The sequence below is a fragment of the Brienomyrus brachyistius genome, chromosome 9, assembly GCF_023856365.1.
Source record: "Brienomyrus brachyistius isolate T26 chromosome 9, BBRACH_0.4, whole genome shotgun sequence".
NCBI classification, from domain to species: Eukaryota; Metazoa; Chordata; class Actinopteri; order Osteoglossiformes; family Mormyridae; genus Brienomyrus; species Brienomyrus brachyistius.
Window position 1 is genome coordinate 22,383,761 of NC_064541.1, and position 16,638 is coordinate 22,400,398.

At 39.8% G+C, this 16,638-nt stretch overlaps 2 protein-coding genes across 9 annotated transcripts; one reads left to right on the forward strand and one right to left on the reverse strand.

The window, feature by feature from the left end:
* Positions 1-526: 526 nt before the first annotated feature.
* Positions 527-11,415, forward strand: cd27 (CD27 molecule). 6 transcript variants are annotated; one of them, XM_049025573.1, is made up of 9 exons: positions 527-677; positions 5,185-5,329; positions 5,706-5,837; positions 6,593-6,727; positions 8,519-8,621; positions 8,904-8,998; positions 9,384-9,452; positions 9,710-9,814; positions 10,043-11,415. In XM_049025573.1, exons 2-9 carry the CDS (start codon positions 5,197-5,199, stop codon positions 10,138-10,140), a joined length of 870 nt encoding a protein of 289 aa, XP_048881530.1. In that variant the 5' UTR covers positions 527-677; positions 5,185-5,196; the 3' UTR covers positions 10,141-11,415. The 6 variants fall into 6 exon arrangements, with proteins under 6 accessions (XP_048881530.1, XP_048881531.1, XP_048881529.1 ...); XM_049025574.1 differs by lacking the exon at positions 527-677 and adding an exon at positions 892-4,362; XM_049025572.1 differs by lacking the exon at positions 527-677 and adding an exon at positions 4,677-4,960.
* A 45-nt stretch (positions 11,416-11,460) lies between these two features.
* si:dkey-260g12.1 (uncharacterized) lies at positions 11,461-16,564 on the reverse strand. Of its 3 annotated transcripts, none has more exons than XM_049025569.1 (11): positions 16,478-16,564; positions 16,145-16,214; positions 16,010-16,043; positions 15,503-15,610; positions 14,591-14,725; positions 14,047-14,122; positions 13,412-13,506; positions 12,773-12,892; positions 12,594-12,625; positions 12,352-12,490; positions 11,461-11,950 (listed from the first exon to the last, which is right to left on the reverse strand). In XM_049025569.1, exons 2-11 carry the CDS (start codon positions 16,211-16,213, stop codon positions 11,697-11,699), a joined length of 1,062 nt encoding a protein of 353 aa, XP_048881526.1. In that variant the 5' UTR covers position 16,214; positions 16,478-16,564; the 3' UTR covers positions 11,461-11,696. The 3 variants fall into 3 exon arrangements, with proteins under 3 accessions (XP_048881526.1, XP_048881528.1, XP_048881527.1); XM_049025571.1 differs by having other exon boundaries at positions 13,424-13,506; positions 16,478-16,563; XM_049025570.1 differs by lacking the exon at positions 16,478-16,564 and having other exon boundaries at positions 16,145-16,471.
* Between the last annotated feature and the right edge of the window lie 74 nt (positions 16,565-16,638).

Consider the following 16,638-nt stretch of genomic DNA (forward strand, 5'->3'; position numbering starts at 1 on the left):
CAGCCATTGCATTCAAGTTCCGCTCTGTTACACCATCTGTGTGTTGATTTAATGAAAGCCAGGGTGTCCAGTCCTTGAGAGCCGGAGCTCTGTGTAGCTTAGCTTGACACCCCTGCTGTAACGGCTCATTTGCACTATGCGCGTTGCGTTACGCTTTTAATCAGATGTTCGCTAGAACATCATACATCGCATAGAAAGCAATCATGCTCATTGATGACAATGAAAAATGGATACCAATGCATTCCAAATTGTTTGTATGAGTGTTTAACTCCCTCTTTTTCATTAGACAGCCAAAATGAATGTAACATGAAAAACGCACAAAGACGCACAAGAACGTGGACAAATGCGAGAGAGAAGGGTCTAGCCGCAGACACCTGTAGAGTGGGGCTCCACCGGAAATACGTCACCTCCACAGGAAACACGTGACCTCAACTCTGTGTTGCAGACCCTAACCTTAACCTTAACCCTAACCGGAGCTCCACTTTACGTCCTTAAAGATCACGTGTTTCCGGTGGAGGCTCCACTCCACAGGAGTCTGCAGCTAGACCCTCTTGGGGCGCGAGATGAAAACGCAGAAAAACTTATTATAACCCTGTACTTAGAGTGTGTAAATGGTGCCAGAGAACTCTTAATCAATATGGGATACTTGCAGAAAGTCAATAAGGAAGGGCAACAAAGTAAGTGACAATTATAAATAATATTCCTCTTGGGACGTTTAATATATCGAATTGGATTAAAATACATTAAAAATATAATGATTTAATATATTAAAAATAAATAAATAAATATAAGAGAATCCACATTGTACTGATTACAAATACTTTAAGACGACTACAGTCGGTAATTTGAGTAAAATAATTACATTTCTATTTTTATGTTAAATATAACATTGCTGGAATAGGATTCTAAGAAATGCAGCTTTGGAAAATAACATAGCCATCAGAAATCAAGCTTATTTTGCACAATTAACACATAAGCTACCACGCGATAATAACATTGCCACATTAAATGACGCACCGTAGAAATAAAAAGCTGTTGCAATGAATTCAAAAAGTTAAGTAAGCAGCCCACATGCATTTTCAAGAAAAAATATTAAAAACTTGATTCGAGTAACTGTCCGTGTGCACTGCAGAAGGTCACGAGCAACACTTCCTCATTTGTATTATACTGGTGCTATTTATTAACCTGTAAAATGAGAAGAAAAATACGCACTGTGCGGCCCAGGTTCCCTGGTGGCACCACATAGTCAGTTCATAAACATTTTTTTTTTCAAGGAAAGCATTTATTTTGAGTTTTGGTGTCCCAGTTTCTGAATGCACCAAAATATATTTATCATACGGGTAACTCAGATGAAGAAAATAGTATAGTAAAGAAAACAAGACCTAAACAAAGTGTTAGTCTGATGTACTTTTTTGTTAGATTTTATATAAAGTTATGCAGGGCTAAGAAATGAGACTGCCCCAATTGGCTCCCCAAAGGTGTCACTGAATTGCAAGCCAACAAGCACAAAATCAGTTCTATTCCAAATATTGTAGAGTTTCCTAAACACATACTAATGTTTGGTAAAGTTATTTTCGATTTATGAATAAAACTAAAGACATTTGTTTGCATTCTTCAGTAGCAGGGAAGAAGTTTTGCTTCAATAAATGACACTGTTCTTTATATTCAGTTCTTAGTATTTCAACATTAATATCCTTAATATTGTTCATGTAACAGCCATACAGTTCATTTACAATTCTGTAAGGTTAGCATACATGAAGTCAATAGCCTCAGATGAACTTTTTGACTTGGTCTACTAAGTATGTATTATAATACAATTGTACTACTTACCGAAAATTTTAATCAGTTCATCTCTAGAAAGACAATCTGTTTTCAAAAAATTAGTAATTTTTCCCAACATTCTGTATAAAGCTTATTTTACTGATTTCCGTATTGTTTAATCGCTGTCACATTTCAGTTTTAGTGAATGTAAAATTGACTTCTCCATGCATCCATTTTTTAACAACATTGATTTGTCTCAGTTAATTTGAATTTCGGGTCTTTACAAATCCAACCACCCAAGAAGTGTCTTTTGTTTTGACCCAGAAATATTTTGAAGTATCTTGACTATAAGTGATCATTTACTGCAAGTAAAGGTGAAGGTGAATGACATCTTTGCTCAAACGGAAGTGGTTTTAAAAATAGAAAAATAAGATCTGGAGATAGAAAGTATGTTTGGGCAGAAAAGTGTTTGAGTAGCTGCTGATAAAAAAGCTGCATGTTTTTTGAGTTGCACTGTGACACTCTACTGATTGCAATTACTATGGCAGTATATAAGATATCAGAACAGATTAGGACTTTCAATAGCGATGAGTCCAAAGCTATGGCCTAATGTGACTTAACATAGGGTGACATCATTCTGTAAGACCACATCATTATGCTGCAAAGTCTTACACCACTCCCCCCCCCCAACAACAAGCTTTGCCAATCCCTGCCCACCCCTAAATTTGTCATCCTGATAATGCAACTGGTGCCCCCCATCACATCTGTTCAGATGTCCACCCTGATGAATCACTTACACCAGCTTCAAACAGCATACATATGTTACGATACATTGTAAGGTCTGTGATTATATAGGCAGTGTAAAGCAAGGGCAGTTAAATGAGTGATTTATTATATCTGATTTAGCACAACAAAGACTTGTCATTTAAATATTCTGAAATATGCAGACTTGTTATTAGTGTACTATCATTTAACCTATGATTTATGACAATAGATCAGTATAAAGCATTATTTATTTGAAGCCACAATTCCAATAACCGATTCCAGGTTATGTATGTAGGCTCCTTTCCTCCTTTCCAGTATGCAAATACTGAAACTGGTTGAATTTACTTGAACAGCTGGCCAGGAACTGAACATCATTGCAGAATCTGAGATAAATAGAACCTGACTAATATGTGACAATTGTCTACGATGATGCACCAGCATATGCCTCAGTAGAAATATACTTGTTCTACAATAACTATGCTTTCAAATTAAAAAAGTGTTTTTTGTCATTTATTTGTCTGCGGCATTCTGCCTCCAGGAAGTACCACCCAGGAGGAGTTCAACCGCAGTGTCACCCACTTAGTTACCATGTTGTCAAAAAATTTCTGAAAAACATATAGTAAATATCACATTTTTATTCGATTCATAAATCACATAGTCATAGTCAACACTGACGTGAATGACAGTATTCACAATAAGAAAGCTTATCATACGTATAAATGATTATAAGAAATCATATTTCAGCTTTGGGGGAAACTCTTTCAGGTAGGTGGGCTTTACTCAATTGCCTCTGAGTCAGTGTGGTTCGCTTCTTGGTGAGATTTTCAGAGCAGTTCTCAGAGAAATATGCCGTCATCAGCAGCTTTAAGGTGACAGGATATCTACTCATTTATTTATATAGAGGTTTCAATAGACCATTTCCAGTTGTAATGACCCAGTATCTTACTGGTTATCACTGTTGCATTACACTGGGGTTTCAAATCCCATCCCCACTCTGTATGTGTGGGGTTTGCATGTGCTTCTTGTGCCATGTGTTTCTTTGGGCACACCGTATAACACCCCCAACCCTGACCAAGAGAAGCAGTTAAACACTACATATGGTCTTGCCAACAGGCACTAACTGAGGTAAAATTTAACTGCTTGAACAGCTGCTAGAATGGAAACTCATCAAGAAGTTAATGTTACTTAAGTTACTTAATCCATTAAATATTGATTCTGCAATGAATTGGTCTTAACATTAGTATCCTCAAGATCCTCTATACCAACTCAAACAGCACTGACCTAGTCAGCCTGAAAGGTGAGACTACAACAGTGGTGGACATTTCATGTCCAGAAAGTAAAAATCCAGACAAAAATTCGGGTTCAACAAATCAATTGAGTATAAAGAGTCACAATCAGATTGTAGTCAACTCTGGACTGTAGAAGAGGTAGAGTAATTTATCGACCTTGATGGTAAATGCCAAACAAGGAGGCATATACTCTCACCCAAGAAGAAGGATCGGCAGTGTAGGCCGCATTCCTGCAAGTCAAGCGACATTCCGATTAACTCGTCCTGTGAGCGAAGGTCACCAATGTTAAATCAGCCCTTTATGGACCAGTGAAGTGGACCAGCTATCAAGAAAATATGAACATTCATCAACACCTGCTTAAGCAGGATCCTGTGGATCCAACGTCATCAGTAACAATGATGCTTTGGCAGAAAATCAATCAGCTCATAAACAGCATCACCAGCAAGGGTCTATCCTGGATGTCCCAAGGCAAGAAGAACACTTGCCTTCACCTGGATCCAGCTGGAGAGAAAACCTCAGGACAGAGACGTCTGGAGAGCCCGTGCTGGTGGGCAGTGTCCCACAAGCGCTAGCAGGCTTTAGTTGAAGTAGCCTAATAGACTTATCGGAGCAAATCTGCAAATCAGTGGGCTTGTAGATTAGTTCCACCGAAGGAGATGAGTGACTTAACACGGGTCTCAATAAACACAGTCAGAAAGCACATAGTCTGAATTGAGGATTATAGTCAATACGTCTGGTGAGACTGAGAGTTCAAAGACCGAACACGACAGCAAAAGATACAGACAACCAGAGTTGTGTTACAACAGGCATACAAGAAATATCAACTAAGTCTCCTGGTGTCAAAATTTTGACGTATTACCCCAAAGGTAGCTTTTTTTTACCATGTCAGCACAGAAACCGTACATACCAGCTTAGCTGGGGAGCAGTGGAAAGAAAATTAAAAACAAGGGGGAGGAGGACAGATGGAGAGATATACCATCATGGGGGTCGTCAGAAAGGTGATTAAAACTCTACATATGACTCATCTTTTGACATTTCACAAAAGCTGGTTAACATATCATTGCCTCTTTAGTCAGAAACATCGGTCTTAGTCCATCACATCTCTCCATCTCAACTCATTTGATCTCATTTTGCCTCTGCTTCTCGTAAGTGTTTTAGGTCTGTCTAGCCGCTTCAGTAAAACTTCAGCACGATGCCTTGATGAATCTCGCACAGTGCCATAACGTGTCAGGATGAGGCTGTTGTAGCTGAGATATGCCTTCAGGATTTGCTGTTAAAGAGAGACAGTGAAATAGCTGATTTTGTTTCTGGTGAAAGGACTATCTTCCTCCAGTGGTCTTTCTCTAATTGCTCTTTCTTTCTCTGGCAGCTACAGATCAAGATGCGAGTCTTCAGAACCTTTTTCCTGTTCCTGTTTACCTGCTTTGCTGTCTCCTATCCTAGCAATTCACTACAGTGTGACAACCAAACACAGTACCCCCAAGAAAATACATGCTGTAACTTCTGTGAGCCAGGTAAGTGTTAAGTAAGTTAACTTTGTTATCAGAGCAATATTTTGTGTCGTGTGTATATACAATATACTATATATTTTTGTTGAATTCAACAAGTGGCAGACATTCATAGCTGTTAAGTTCCATGGTAATTATTCATATTTATGCAACAAAACAAATGTTTAATGCTTGTGTTCTGATTAATTCTGTGCGGTATTCCTTGTTGGCTGATGGTGTTCTCTAATATTAAGCTATTGTTAAAGCATATTTAAAGTTTAACTCAGATAATTAATGATCACAGTTGTGTGTGTGCATGTGTGTATACAACATTGCTTTGTGAAAATGTAACCTCGCGTAAGACTTTGCTGATTATAATTATGACGACGACCTCAAATTGCAGGATACAGGTTAGAGAACCCATGTAAGGGAGGATCCCCAAACCCGAAATGCAAAAAGTGCAATCCTGGATTTTATATGGACACATACAACAAGGAAAGACAATGTCACACATGCTTTGACTGCACTATGAAATGTAAGTACTATATCACAGTATGCATGCGTAAAAAAAAAAAGTTTCGAACTTGAGTCTCTCTTCTTGTCAGTAGACCACTGTTACCAGTTTGCTTTAGTGACTAAATTATTCTGCCTACCTGAAAAAGAAACTTTAGAGGTTTTACAAGACATAAGCAGAATGTTAAAAGTCTCAGCAAAAAAAAAATAACACCGTGCATGAGACAGTTGGAGAAGGGACTTTCCCCCTGTTTCTGAAGGGTGGGCTCCAGTCAGACAGAAAGGAATTAAGTAAAATTGTGATTGAGTACATCCGATAACTAGAAACAGGAAAGCCATTATTACTGTCTTTGAGAGCTTTAAAAAACGCACAAATCATCGGTCGTCAGTGCTGAATGATTCACTGCAATAGCTTATTATAAATAGGACTACCATAGCATGCAAATGTACGTTAACGTTAAAATACATCTTTGTAGAAAATAAGACACACAGACATGCACACAAAAAAAATTAAAAGGAGAAAGTAGAAACCGTGTTCATTAATAACTGCTAAGTAAGCAGTTCGATGTGAAAGTCACATTTCGATATTAGCGCCCGAAACTCTTAAGATGGTGGTTTGAAATGAGTCATACTGTACAGAGTTGATGTATTATGTCTGCTTTTCAACGTCTTCCCAAGTCACGCTCCTGTGTCTCATTTCATTCTTTCTTACGCACATTTGTACAGCATACTACATTTACTCTGCATTTTATACCATCTTCGTATTTGTCTTTGCAGATATGATGTACGTCTTACACTGCACTTCGACTAGTAATTCCGTGTGTGGGTGTGTGCCCGGGTACCGGTGCACAGACACAGCGTGTTCAAACTGCAAGCGTATAACCAGCGAGACACCAGACACACCTCCGGAAGGTAAAACTCTGTGTTCGCTTACCAGCTTCAAACTGCTGATATGTGAAGTCCAGTTTGTTCATTTAACTTCAAAGACCTCGTCAAGGTACACGCGTGATTTATAATGACCTCGTCTACAAAGGAAATTAATAGAGAAATTCGTAAAAATTTTCGGGTTTAAACGACGTGTCAGTGATGCCATGTGAATTTCAAACCCCGTGTTTAGCTGTTTTTATTGATGCATCGGGTACCGCGTCAGACTGCGTGGGTTCCAAGAAAACAGCTGGCAGCTGATGTGCGGAGCCCCCCGCCGCTCATCGCATTGCTGTCACTTTATTTTGTAATGCTGCAGGGGAGCAAATTATTGTATAAGAAGTGCTTTGCATTGTGTTTACACAGAACCAATACTTTTGCTTGTTCTCACCCTAAGCGGCATGCAGCTGTTAAGGTACTTTAGAAGTAACGGACTACTTAATTAAAAATACAGCATGTATTAATGCATTAAATGCACAATTAAGCTATTGAAAAACGTCTGAAACTGAAAAACTTTGTGTCAGTCCATGGTAAAGTGGTCTTTAAGACAAGGGTGCATGATTTTCAAAGCTACAGGGTTAAAATGGATTAGGTCTACATACTTGGATACAGGCATCTTATTTTGCTGTGTTGCCTTCAGCTGATTTTAAGAGTTAAGTTTTGCTGTTCATAATGCTTTTTTAACATGATAAAACTTTGTTTGTATTTTGAATTGGTTCAGGAAATATGCTTACTTAATAGGATTAGGGTTAGAACAATTAATTTTAATCAATTAATGCACAAACCGTACAGCTTTATCCATCCATCCATCCATCCATCCATTTTTCATGCCGGCTTGTCTCATGCAGGGTCACAGGGGCCTGGAGCTTATCCTGGATGCTTCCCTTACAGCTTTATTTACTGGTTATTTATAATACAGGTTTTATGTTGCACGATCTCTCTGTGAAACCTCATCACTGGAGGATTTGGCCATTAAGTGCACTCAACCAGAAAAACAGCAACTGGCAGACGTCGAAAGAGAGATGCACTTCACACTTGCAAAATTTGAGATTTTATGACCAATAGCTAAACGTGTCACGTGACGTCACACCAACAGATCCATGGTTTCCCTGTTCTTACTACTTTGCGCAACATGAGGAGAACCCACAACTCTGGGACCGTATGGCAACAGGGTCACCAAGTGAACCTACCTACTACCATTGCTTACCACCATTGCCTGTACTTATAACAGTGTGGAAAAACGCACTGGGCAGCAGTGAAATCGCACACCTAATCACTCCATGCTATTCATTTGGGGTTTGTAGGCCAGCCAAACTTTCAGTTGCACTTTCAGAGATGTCCTTCTCCTTCTCTGTGTTCGTTTCCTTCTTAGCAGTTTTGATGTTCGGTAATGCAATTATCCTGATTACAGAAAAACAGTATAGAAATTAAATATGACAGCTTTCATCTAAAAGTAGTGTGAAACTACATTTCACATACATGCAGTATTTCCCATTTCCAATTTAACTTTGCTGTTCTTATTTTTTATTCCAGGTGTAATTGCCTCACACCTCCATGGGAAGGGGGGGGGGGGGCGGGGGGGGGGGGGATTGCAGGTTCTGCCGATGTTCTGTAGCTTCCCTTCTCCAGAAAGTTCAGTTTCTTCCCAAAGTCCAAACACATGTAGTCTGATGAACTGGAGTTTCTAAATTGTCTTGAATGTGTATGATTCTTTCAGTTTTCTAAGTTCATATTTGTTTTATGCATCATGTTCACATCCACATTCTATAATTCTTTTAGGCCTTGAAAAACTCACTCCTACTGAAGCTGCTGAAACATCTGCTCCCTGTGAGCCTGGTGCTTTCTACAGTGAGACTTTTAGAAAGTGTGAAAAGCACAAAAAGTGAGTATTGATGAAGACATGGGTGTGTGCCTGTACATACTTCCTGATCAGGGACCATAGACGTATAGTCACAGTATATGTTTATATACGGTACTGTGTAAAATTGTTAAGCCGTCACAGAAAATGTTTAAAGCCATTTACATGCATAGTAAGTGTATGACACAGTTTAGAATTAGAATATATGCAGGATATGAAGAATTTCTTCTTCAGCAAGTTACTGATATCCTTCTGGATGGCTAGATGTAACATTATAGTGTACTGATGATTATCTGTGTTGCTCAGCTGTACCTCCCTTGGCCTAAGCGTTGTGACTGCAGGAAATTCTACTCACGATGCAGTTTGTGACAGCCCTACAACAAGTGCAGGTACAGCTCATGGTGCGTCTACAACAGTTGTTCCTGTCTCTGCTCATTTGTAGACACTGCTGGTCATAACAGTCACCCTTTGTCATAGACTGGCTCACAGTGCTGCCCTCATACAGCTTCCTGTCTCCTTCTGAGAGGGCTCTTTACAAGCCCTGTAATGCTGGCTCAGTAGATATTTTGTATGCTCACTTTTGTGAAATTTTAGGAAGGCTAAATGAGGGAGATATTACAATTTATACACAATTGATTCATTTTATTTCATTTGAATTTAATATATGCAGAATATATTGATGCAATAGCATAAAAAACATTTTGCCACTGATGAATGCCCTAAATATCTGATTTTCAAAACATAAAAGTTTAAGTGTTTTTATTTGTGTGTGTTTTTTTCCCCAAGTTTCAAAGATTTCCCCAGTACACACAGCTCCTGTAAGCCCAGTTAAGGAAGGTAAACAGTTTTGGTTAGGTATGGCTCTTCACGTAGATCTACTAGTTTTGTAGTACTTAACTAATTTGAAAATGGTGATCATAATAATGTTCAAAGTAATATAATGAATATAGTGATTAAAACTGCTTGTATTTTGGGATGAAATAAGTTCCAAACAGCGGAACAACAGTATTGCAAATTTTTGAATATGTTTTAAGGTGTTCTCTGTTTTGGACTTTGTTTAATTTGACTCTTAATGAACTGCTCCATTTTTTCACTCTCTCTTTCTCTCCCAGAAAAGTCATTGTTGTTTCTATGTGTGGTATGTGTGTGCATATCTGTGTTCCTGATTGGTGTCAACTTCGCCTCGCGGTGCCACCTGAGCAAGTGGAGAGCTAGTGGTCAGTGGTGGTTTACTTGATGTTTAACTTAAAAACTTAACTACTTATAAACTCTGTATTAGCAAAATTTAAACAGGGTGAACTGCTTCCCCATTAACATCACACTGACTGCATACTACACACAAAAATATATGTAGAAAACAAAGAGAAAATATCTTTCAATTTGTATGACATTCACTGACGTTTAACCAATGAGACTTACCTGCCTCCATTTCTTTGGTCTGACAGGACTCAGGATTCCCAGGGACGTGGAAGAGGAAGATGTCCAGAAGCCAATTCAGGAAGTGTGTGGAAAACTGGAAACCTGTTACACTGAAAATTACTAGCTGAGAGTGCGAGTTTTGCAACAGATGACTAATTGAGAAGTCTGAGGGGTTGTATTTTGACATTAGAGGCAGTGAACAGTGGACTGTTTTCTGTCGTGCACAGAAAAGCACGAAGGAAGTAAGACAATCAACTGAGGCATACTGACAGAATCACACACTACAGACACTCCATGTACAGTGGCTTGCAAAAGTATTCGCCCCCCTTGAACTTTTCCACATTTTGTCACATTACAGCCACAAACATGAATCAATTTAATTGGAATTCACGTGAAAGACCAATGCAAAGTGGTGTACACGTGAGAAGTGGAACGAAAATCATACATGATTCCAAACATTTTTTACAAATAAATAACTGCAAAGTGGGGTGTACGTAATTATTCAGCTCCCTGAGTCAATACTTTGTAGAACCACCTTTTGCTGCAATTACAGCTGCCAGTCTTTTAGGGTATGTCTCTACCAGCTTTGCACATCTAGAGACTGAAATCCTTGCCTTGAAATGTTTGGAATCATGTATGATTTTCGTTCCACTTCTCACGTGTACACCACTTTGTATTGGTCTTTCACGTGGAATTCCAATGAAATTGATTCATGTTTGTGGCTGTAATGTGACAAAATGTGGAAAAGTTCAAGGGGGCCAAATACTTTTGCAAGCCACTGTATACACTATGGCTAGTGGCATACATGAACGCTGCTTACCTGCTACTATTATATTTTAGAGTTACAGCTGTCTGAAATTTTAACTGCTAATAAGTCCGTTTTACTATGATTTGTAAATCCTAGATTTATACTTTTATATTAACTCATCCCACCTTATATTTGCTCAGCCCACTGCTAACATACTATGTTTGGCTAATCATCCATCCATCCATTTTCCAAACCGCTTATCGTACTGGGTCGCGGGGGGTCCGGGGCCTATCCCGGAACAATGGGCACGAGGCAGGGAACAACCCAGGATGGGGGGCCAGCCCATTGCAGGGCACACACACACACCATTCATGCACACATGCACACCTCTGGGCAATTTAGCCCCTCCAATTAGCCTCAGCATGTTTTTGGACTGTGGGGGGAAACCGGAGTACCTGGAGGAAACCCCACGACGACATGGGGAGAACATGCAAACTCCACACACGTGACCCAGGCGGAGGCTCGAACCTGGGTCCCAAAGGTGTGAGGCAACAGTGCTAACCACTGCACCACCATGCTGCCCCATTTGGCTAATCAATCTCTTTTATATATATTTTTTCCACTTTTTATAATAAAAAACTTTTTGGTCAACTTCTGTGTTTAAAAACTTTAAGTAAATGTGACAAACAAAAGGGGTTGTAAAAATCTGTTTATTAATTTTATAACAGAAACATAAATACAAAATATATTATAAATGAAATCTTCACACAATACTATAAAACATTACACAGAACTAAATTCCAATAGACATATTTACATCTGAGCCAGATGGAGAAAAACACAAGTCTTGCTGTAGTTATATCCTACTACATGTCCTATGGTAGTTATGCTGATTACCTGGACCAGGAGTCTTTCCACTTGTATCTACCAATTCACATCCTCTCTTCTTTAGATAAATGAGTCTCTTTTCCTTGTTCTTGGGATGGAAAGAAAATGCTGTGTGATTGTCCATCCCTCTCTTCCTCGGAGAGGTGCACAGGGGGAGAGGATGGCACGGGGGTCGGTCCCAACCAGTCGTCGCCCTTCTTCTCACCCTTTCTGTCTTCTTCTGCCTCTTTTTCAAAGCCAGTAACATGATTCAGAAGGCTGACAAAAACCGTCCCTGCACTATAAATATGAAAGGGACCTGGAAGACACCACGATCAACCATGTTACCAGATTTGGTCAACTCTAAAGACACATCCAAGTAAATGAACAACTTTTATAATTTTTTTTTTAACAACATCTTTAATGAATCCAGCACTGAAAGTTTATTCAGGTATTTTATTTCGCTCAAACATTTGCTAGAATGATACACAGCATTCTGATGCCAAATGCTAACTATATAGCTGCGAATTCAGCATTAAGGAAACTGCTATGTCTTCCTAATACTATCACTATTACTATCCACCTGAGAGCATTGAACTGCCCTGTATTAATACTATCCTAGTACTAAGTACTATCCTATCACTATTACTATCGACCTAAGCACTGAACACGGATTGCTAAGATGCACCATCAGAGAGGTGATCATGGATTACTGGGTACCGAGATTGCCGGCTCCATGGGACACTGAATCTGGGCCCAGCGGGGTGTTCAAACGGCTGTCCGGCTGATGGTCATTTCCTGGTGTCCCACAGTAGTTTGCCGTCTGGCCACAGAGGACTCCATAACCCTTGCTGGCATCCTGAGGAGGAGAATGATTTCCTTTCTGAAACCACTTTGGTGATGATTATACTTACATATATATATTGATTTAAATAATAGTATGACACAAAGCACACACATACCATGTGGCCATCCGGTGTACTTATCTTGATAACTGCAAAATACAGGGAGCAAAAATGTGAAATGTCTGGTGGTCCCCGATAGCCGGGTTGAGAAACACTGCGGTTAGCCATATCACGACTGTCAGTAATGCAGTATGAAACTCTGAATGGAATGGGAACATGGAGGGAATTAATCTTACTTTGTTTTAAACATGCTCCATCCTCCAACTTCCAGAAAAAACGAAGGACAACTGCTATACACAGAAAAAGTGTAAAAACTCCAACCAGGATGTGCCACCACTTTGTATCGATCTTATGTTCTGGGAAAAAAATGAGAGAATTTTATAGTCAGGTACTTACACTAGGATTAGGAGCCTGCACACCTTTCTGGTTTAAAATAAGAACAGGTGCATGGTTTGTACAATTAGATAACTGACTAACTGACTGACTGGGTGGGTGTGAGGTCCAAGCCATGTTCGGTCTCTCTCTAAAAAATGTTTTAAAATGCCAGACGTTTCAGATTAGACATTCACCAGTGGCAAGATGTTTCATGTGCTATTGGATTAATATACTCTGCAATTCAATTCAAATGAAATAAAATGAATCAATTGCGTATAAATTGTAATATCTCCCTCATTTAGCCTTCCTAAAATTTCACAAAAGTGAGCATACAAAATATCTACTGAGCCAGCATTACAGGGCTTGTAAAGAGCCCTCTCAGAAGGAGACAGGAAGCTGTATGAGGGCAGCACTGTGAGCCAGTCTATGACAAAGGGTGACTGTTACGGCCAGCAGTGTCTACAAATGAGCAGAGACAGGAACAACTGTTGTAGACGCACCATGAGCTGTACCTGCACTTGTTGTAGGCCTGTCACAAACTGCATCGTGGGTAGAATTTCCTGCAGTCACAACGCTTAGGCCAAGGGAGGTACAGCTGAGCAACACAGATAATCATCAGTACACTATAATATTACATCTGTCAAAGTGTGACAGCTGTGTCTTTCCAGCACCTCTCCTGAAGTCACCCCAGTATTCGCAGTAACCACCCAATATACTCTTGCATTGGCTGAGTCCACCACTAACTTACTATGTTTGGTTAATCAATACCTCACCGACTCACTTATTTAATTAAATAATTTATTAATTAATGCGAGCTGGGGACGATATTTAGCTAAAATATGGAATAGCCGGGATGCCTCTGAGGAGGGGTTAGCGAACCATAATGATGATTCTTCTAGCCATCCAGAAGGATATCAGTAACTTGCTGAAGAAGAAATTCTTCATATCCTGCATATATTCTAATTCTAAACTGTGTCATACACTTACTATGCAAGTAAATGGCTTTAAACATTTTCTGTGACGGCTTAACAATTTTACACAGTACCGTATATAAACATATACTGTGAATATACGTCTATGGTCCCTGATCAGGAAGTATTTACAGGCACACACCCATGTCTTCATCAATACTCACTTTTTGTACTTTTCACACTTTCTAAAAGTCTCACTGTAGAAAGCACCAGGCTCACAGGGATCAGATGTTTCAGCAGCTTCAGTAGGAGTGAGTTTTTCAGGGCATAAAAGAATTATAGAATGTGGATGTGAACATGGTGCATAAAACAAATATGAACTTAGAAAACTGGAGAAAAAAAATCATACATATTCAAGGCAATTTAGAAACTCCAGTTCATCAGACTACTTTCCTACTTTCCTCCAGAACTTTCTGGAGAAGGGAAGCTACACAACATTGGCAGAATCCCCCCCCCCCAAAGAAAGTTATAATTCTCTAACAGCGATTGAGCTGCGTTGGGAAGACTTGGGCAAAGAGTATCAATTAATTTAATAATATAAAATGCTGATAGATACTACCCCAATTGTACGGCTGTCATAAAAGGGTTAAAAACAAAAAAGAGTTTAAAAACAATTCACTGAGGCCCTTTAGCCAAGCACCTTCATCACACAGCTGTTGATATGTACACCCACGCATAAGGTGAAAGGAAAATAATATTTTCACACACCTGAAGGAGACGGCTGAGGCTCGCAAACTTCACAGTAGTTCTGGGAGTCCTTCCTGACACAGGCGTAGCCATCTTGACACTTGCACACAGTGTTTGATGTGTTACTGCACCGTTTCACAATCTCCATGTGTAAATCTGGAGGAAGACACACACTCAGGATTACAATTTAAACAACATATAGTACAAAGGCTTACAATTTTACAACATACAACACATGGTAAAAAAACATGCCAAGACACCAATTATTACTAATAATAAAGGCCAGAAAGCCAAGACTCCCTGGAAGAAGCCAAGACCCCGGTACACTTCCTTCATTTCCTCTATAAATACTAATCTTTAGGAAACACTTAGCTCTGTCTTCAGAAGTCACTTTCTACTCATTGCCAAAGATGACAAGGACGAGGAAACAATGCAACTCACAGCTGTTTTTGTGCTTCTAACACCCACTCAAGGCTTGGGAAGTGCAAAATGTGAGTGTATATTAGTAGATACACAGAACGTCATTCCACCATTAATAATGAGAAAAGAGGCATTTCCTGGAATTAACAGCAACAACAAATGCACCCACTAAGGGTTGCCCAACTTAATTTTTCATGCTGCAGATATACTTCCGTGAGCCTGAATTTGCTTTCTAAAGTTTTCCTTTTGATTCAGATACAGATATTGCTTTAAAAATAAACCGAATCAGGAGAGAGAGAGAGAGAGAGAGAGAGAGAGAAGGGAGAGAGAGAGACGGTTTGAAACAAATCAAGGAACTGTCTGAATTTTAACTTCAATCAGTGTCTTTTGTTATAAAAAAAAAAAACACTGTGGGGGGGGGGGTATTTGACGCCCCCTGGTGGACACAGATGGCAGAGCCCGGAAAAGGAGAAACTGTGCAGAATGCGATATAGGGAACAGCATCCTCAGTACCTTCTCTGCAGTCACGGTAGCAGGGCATGCATCTGCTCTCTGTATTATTGAAAGCAGTGAAGGTGTCCGGGGGGCAGGAAGCGCATGCACATTTTAACCGGTATTTTCCTGGAGGCAGGAGACAGAATTGAGCATGCAAACCCAGAACATTGGCCAAAAACATGAGCCCCTGGAGCCAGTTTGTGCACTATGAAGTCAAACACCGTCTCCGTGGACTGAGCTGCATTTTACAGTGCATGAGAACCCAGTTAAGGGAAAGAATGACAATAACAGGAAATCACACCACTTCTGGTAGCCCTGTGCATAATAATTAAGGATGTGGTTGTGATAGAGCATTAGATACCCTACTCAGCGTCATACTTCCAGTGAACTTAGAGCGTACAGAGAGAAAAAAAGACAAAAGCAGCAGTTCAGATATAAAATTTAACACAAGTAAAAGAAGGTAACAAAACAGAAGAATATGTTTAAAAAGAACAGAAACATTCATAAAAGTGATTCTGCAGTTACCTGGAGGGCAGATGTCTGGGCAGATGCTGCGAGGCTGCAGTCCCGGGCATTAAGAGAAACCGACAAGAACCAGCATTAAGGGGCCATCAGGCAGAATGCAGGAGCACAGCAAGAGAAGCGGCCAGAGATCATTACCATGGCAAGCAGAGATCCGATGCCGTCCAGTAGCACCAGCGTGAACAGGGCGAAGAAGAGTACCTCCATTCTTCAGTCAACAAGCAGGCAATTTAACGATTAATGTACAACAGTCAAAGTGCTATATATCAGTTATGCTCACAGTAAAAAATCGATTAGAGAATAGAAAAATCAGCTGTCATTCTGTATCATGCAAAATAAAAAATACCATTTAATCAGGAAAAGCAGTATTGCAGTTCAAGTCCATTAAGTAAATAGCATTATGCCTTCAGAATGACCCTCTATTAGTTATTTAAAAATTCGCAAAACAATAGCGATGTGGATTCGCCTCACCTGTGGCACGAGTCTACCTTCTCCTGTTCTCTCTGACTGTCTTTCTTTGAGCGTGTCCACGTCACCGTTTCCTAACCTGTACGGGTTCCTGTCTCGCTCCCCCGCCCACACGTTCACCGCAGTCAGCCGTGTTTATATGGGCCAGAGACACACGGTGCCGC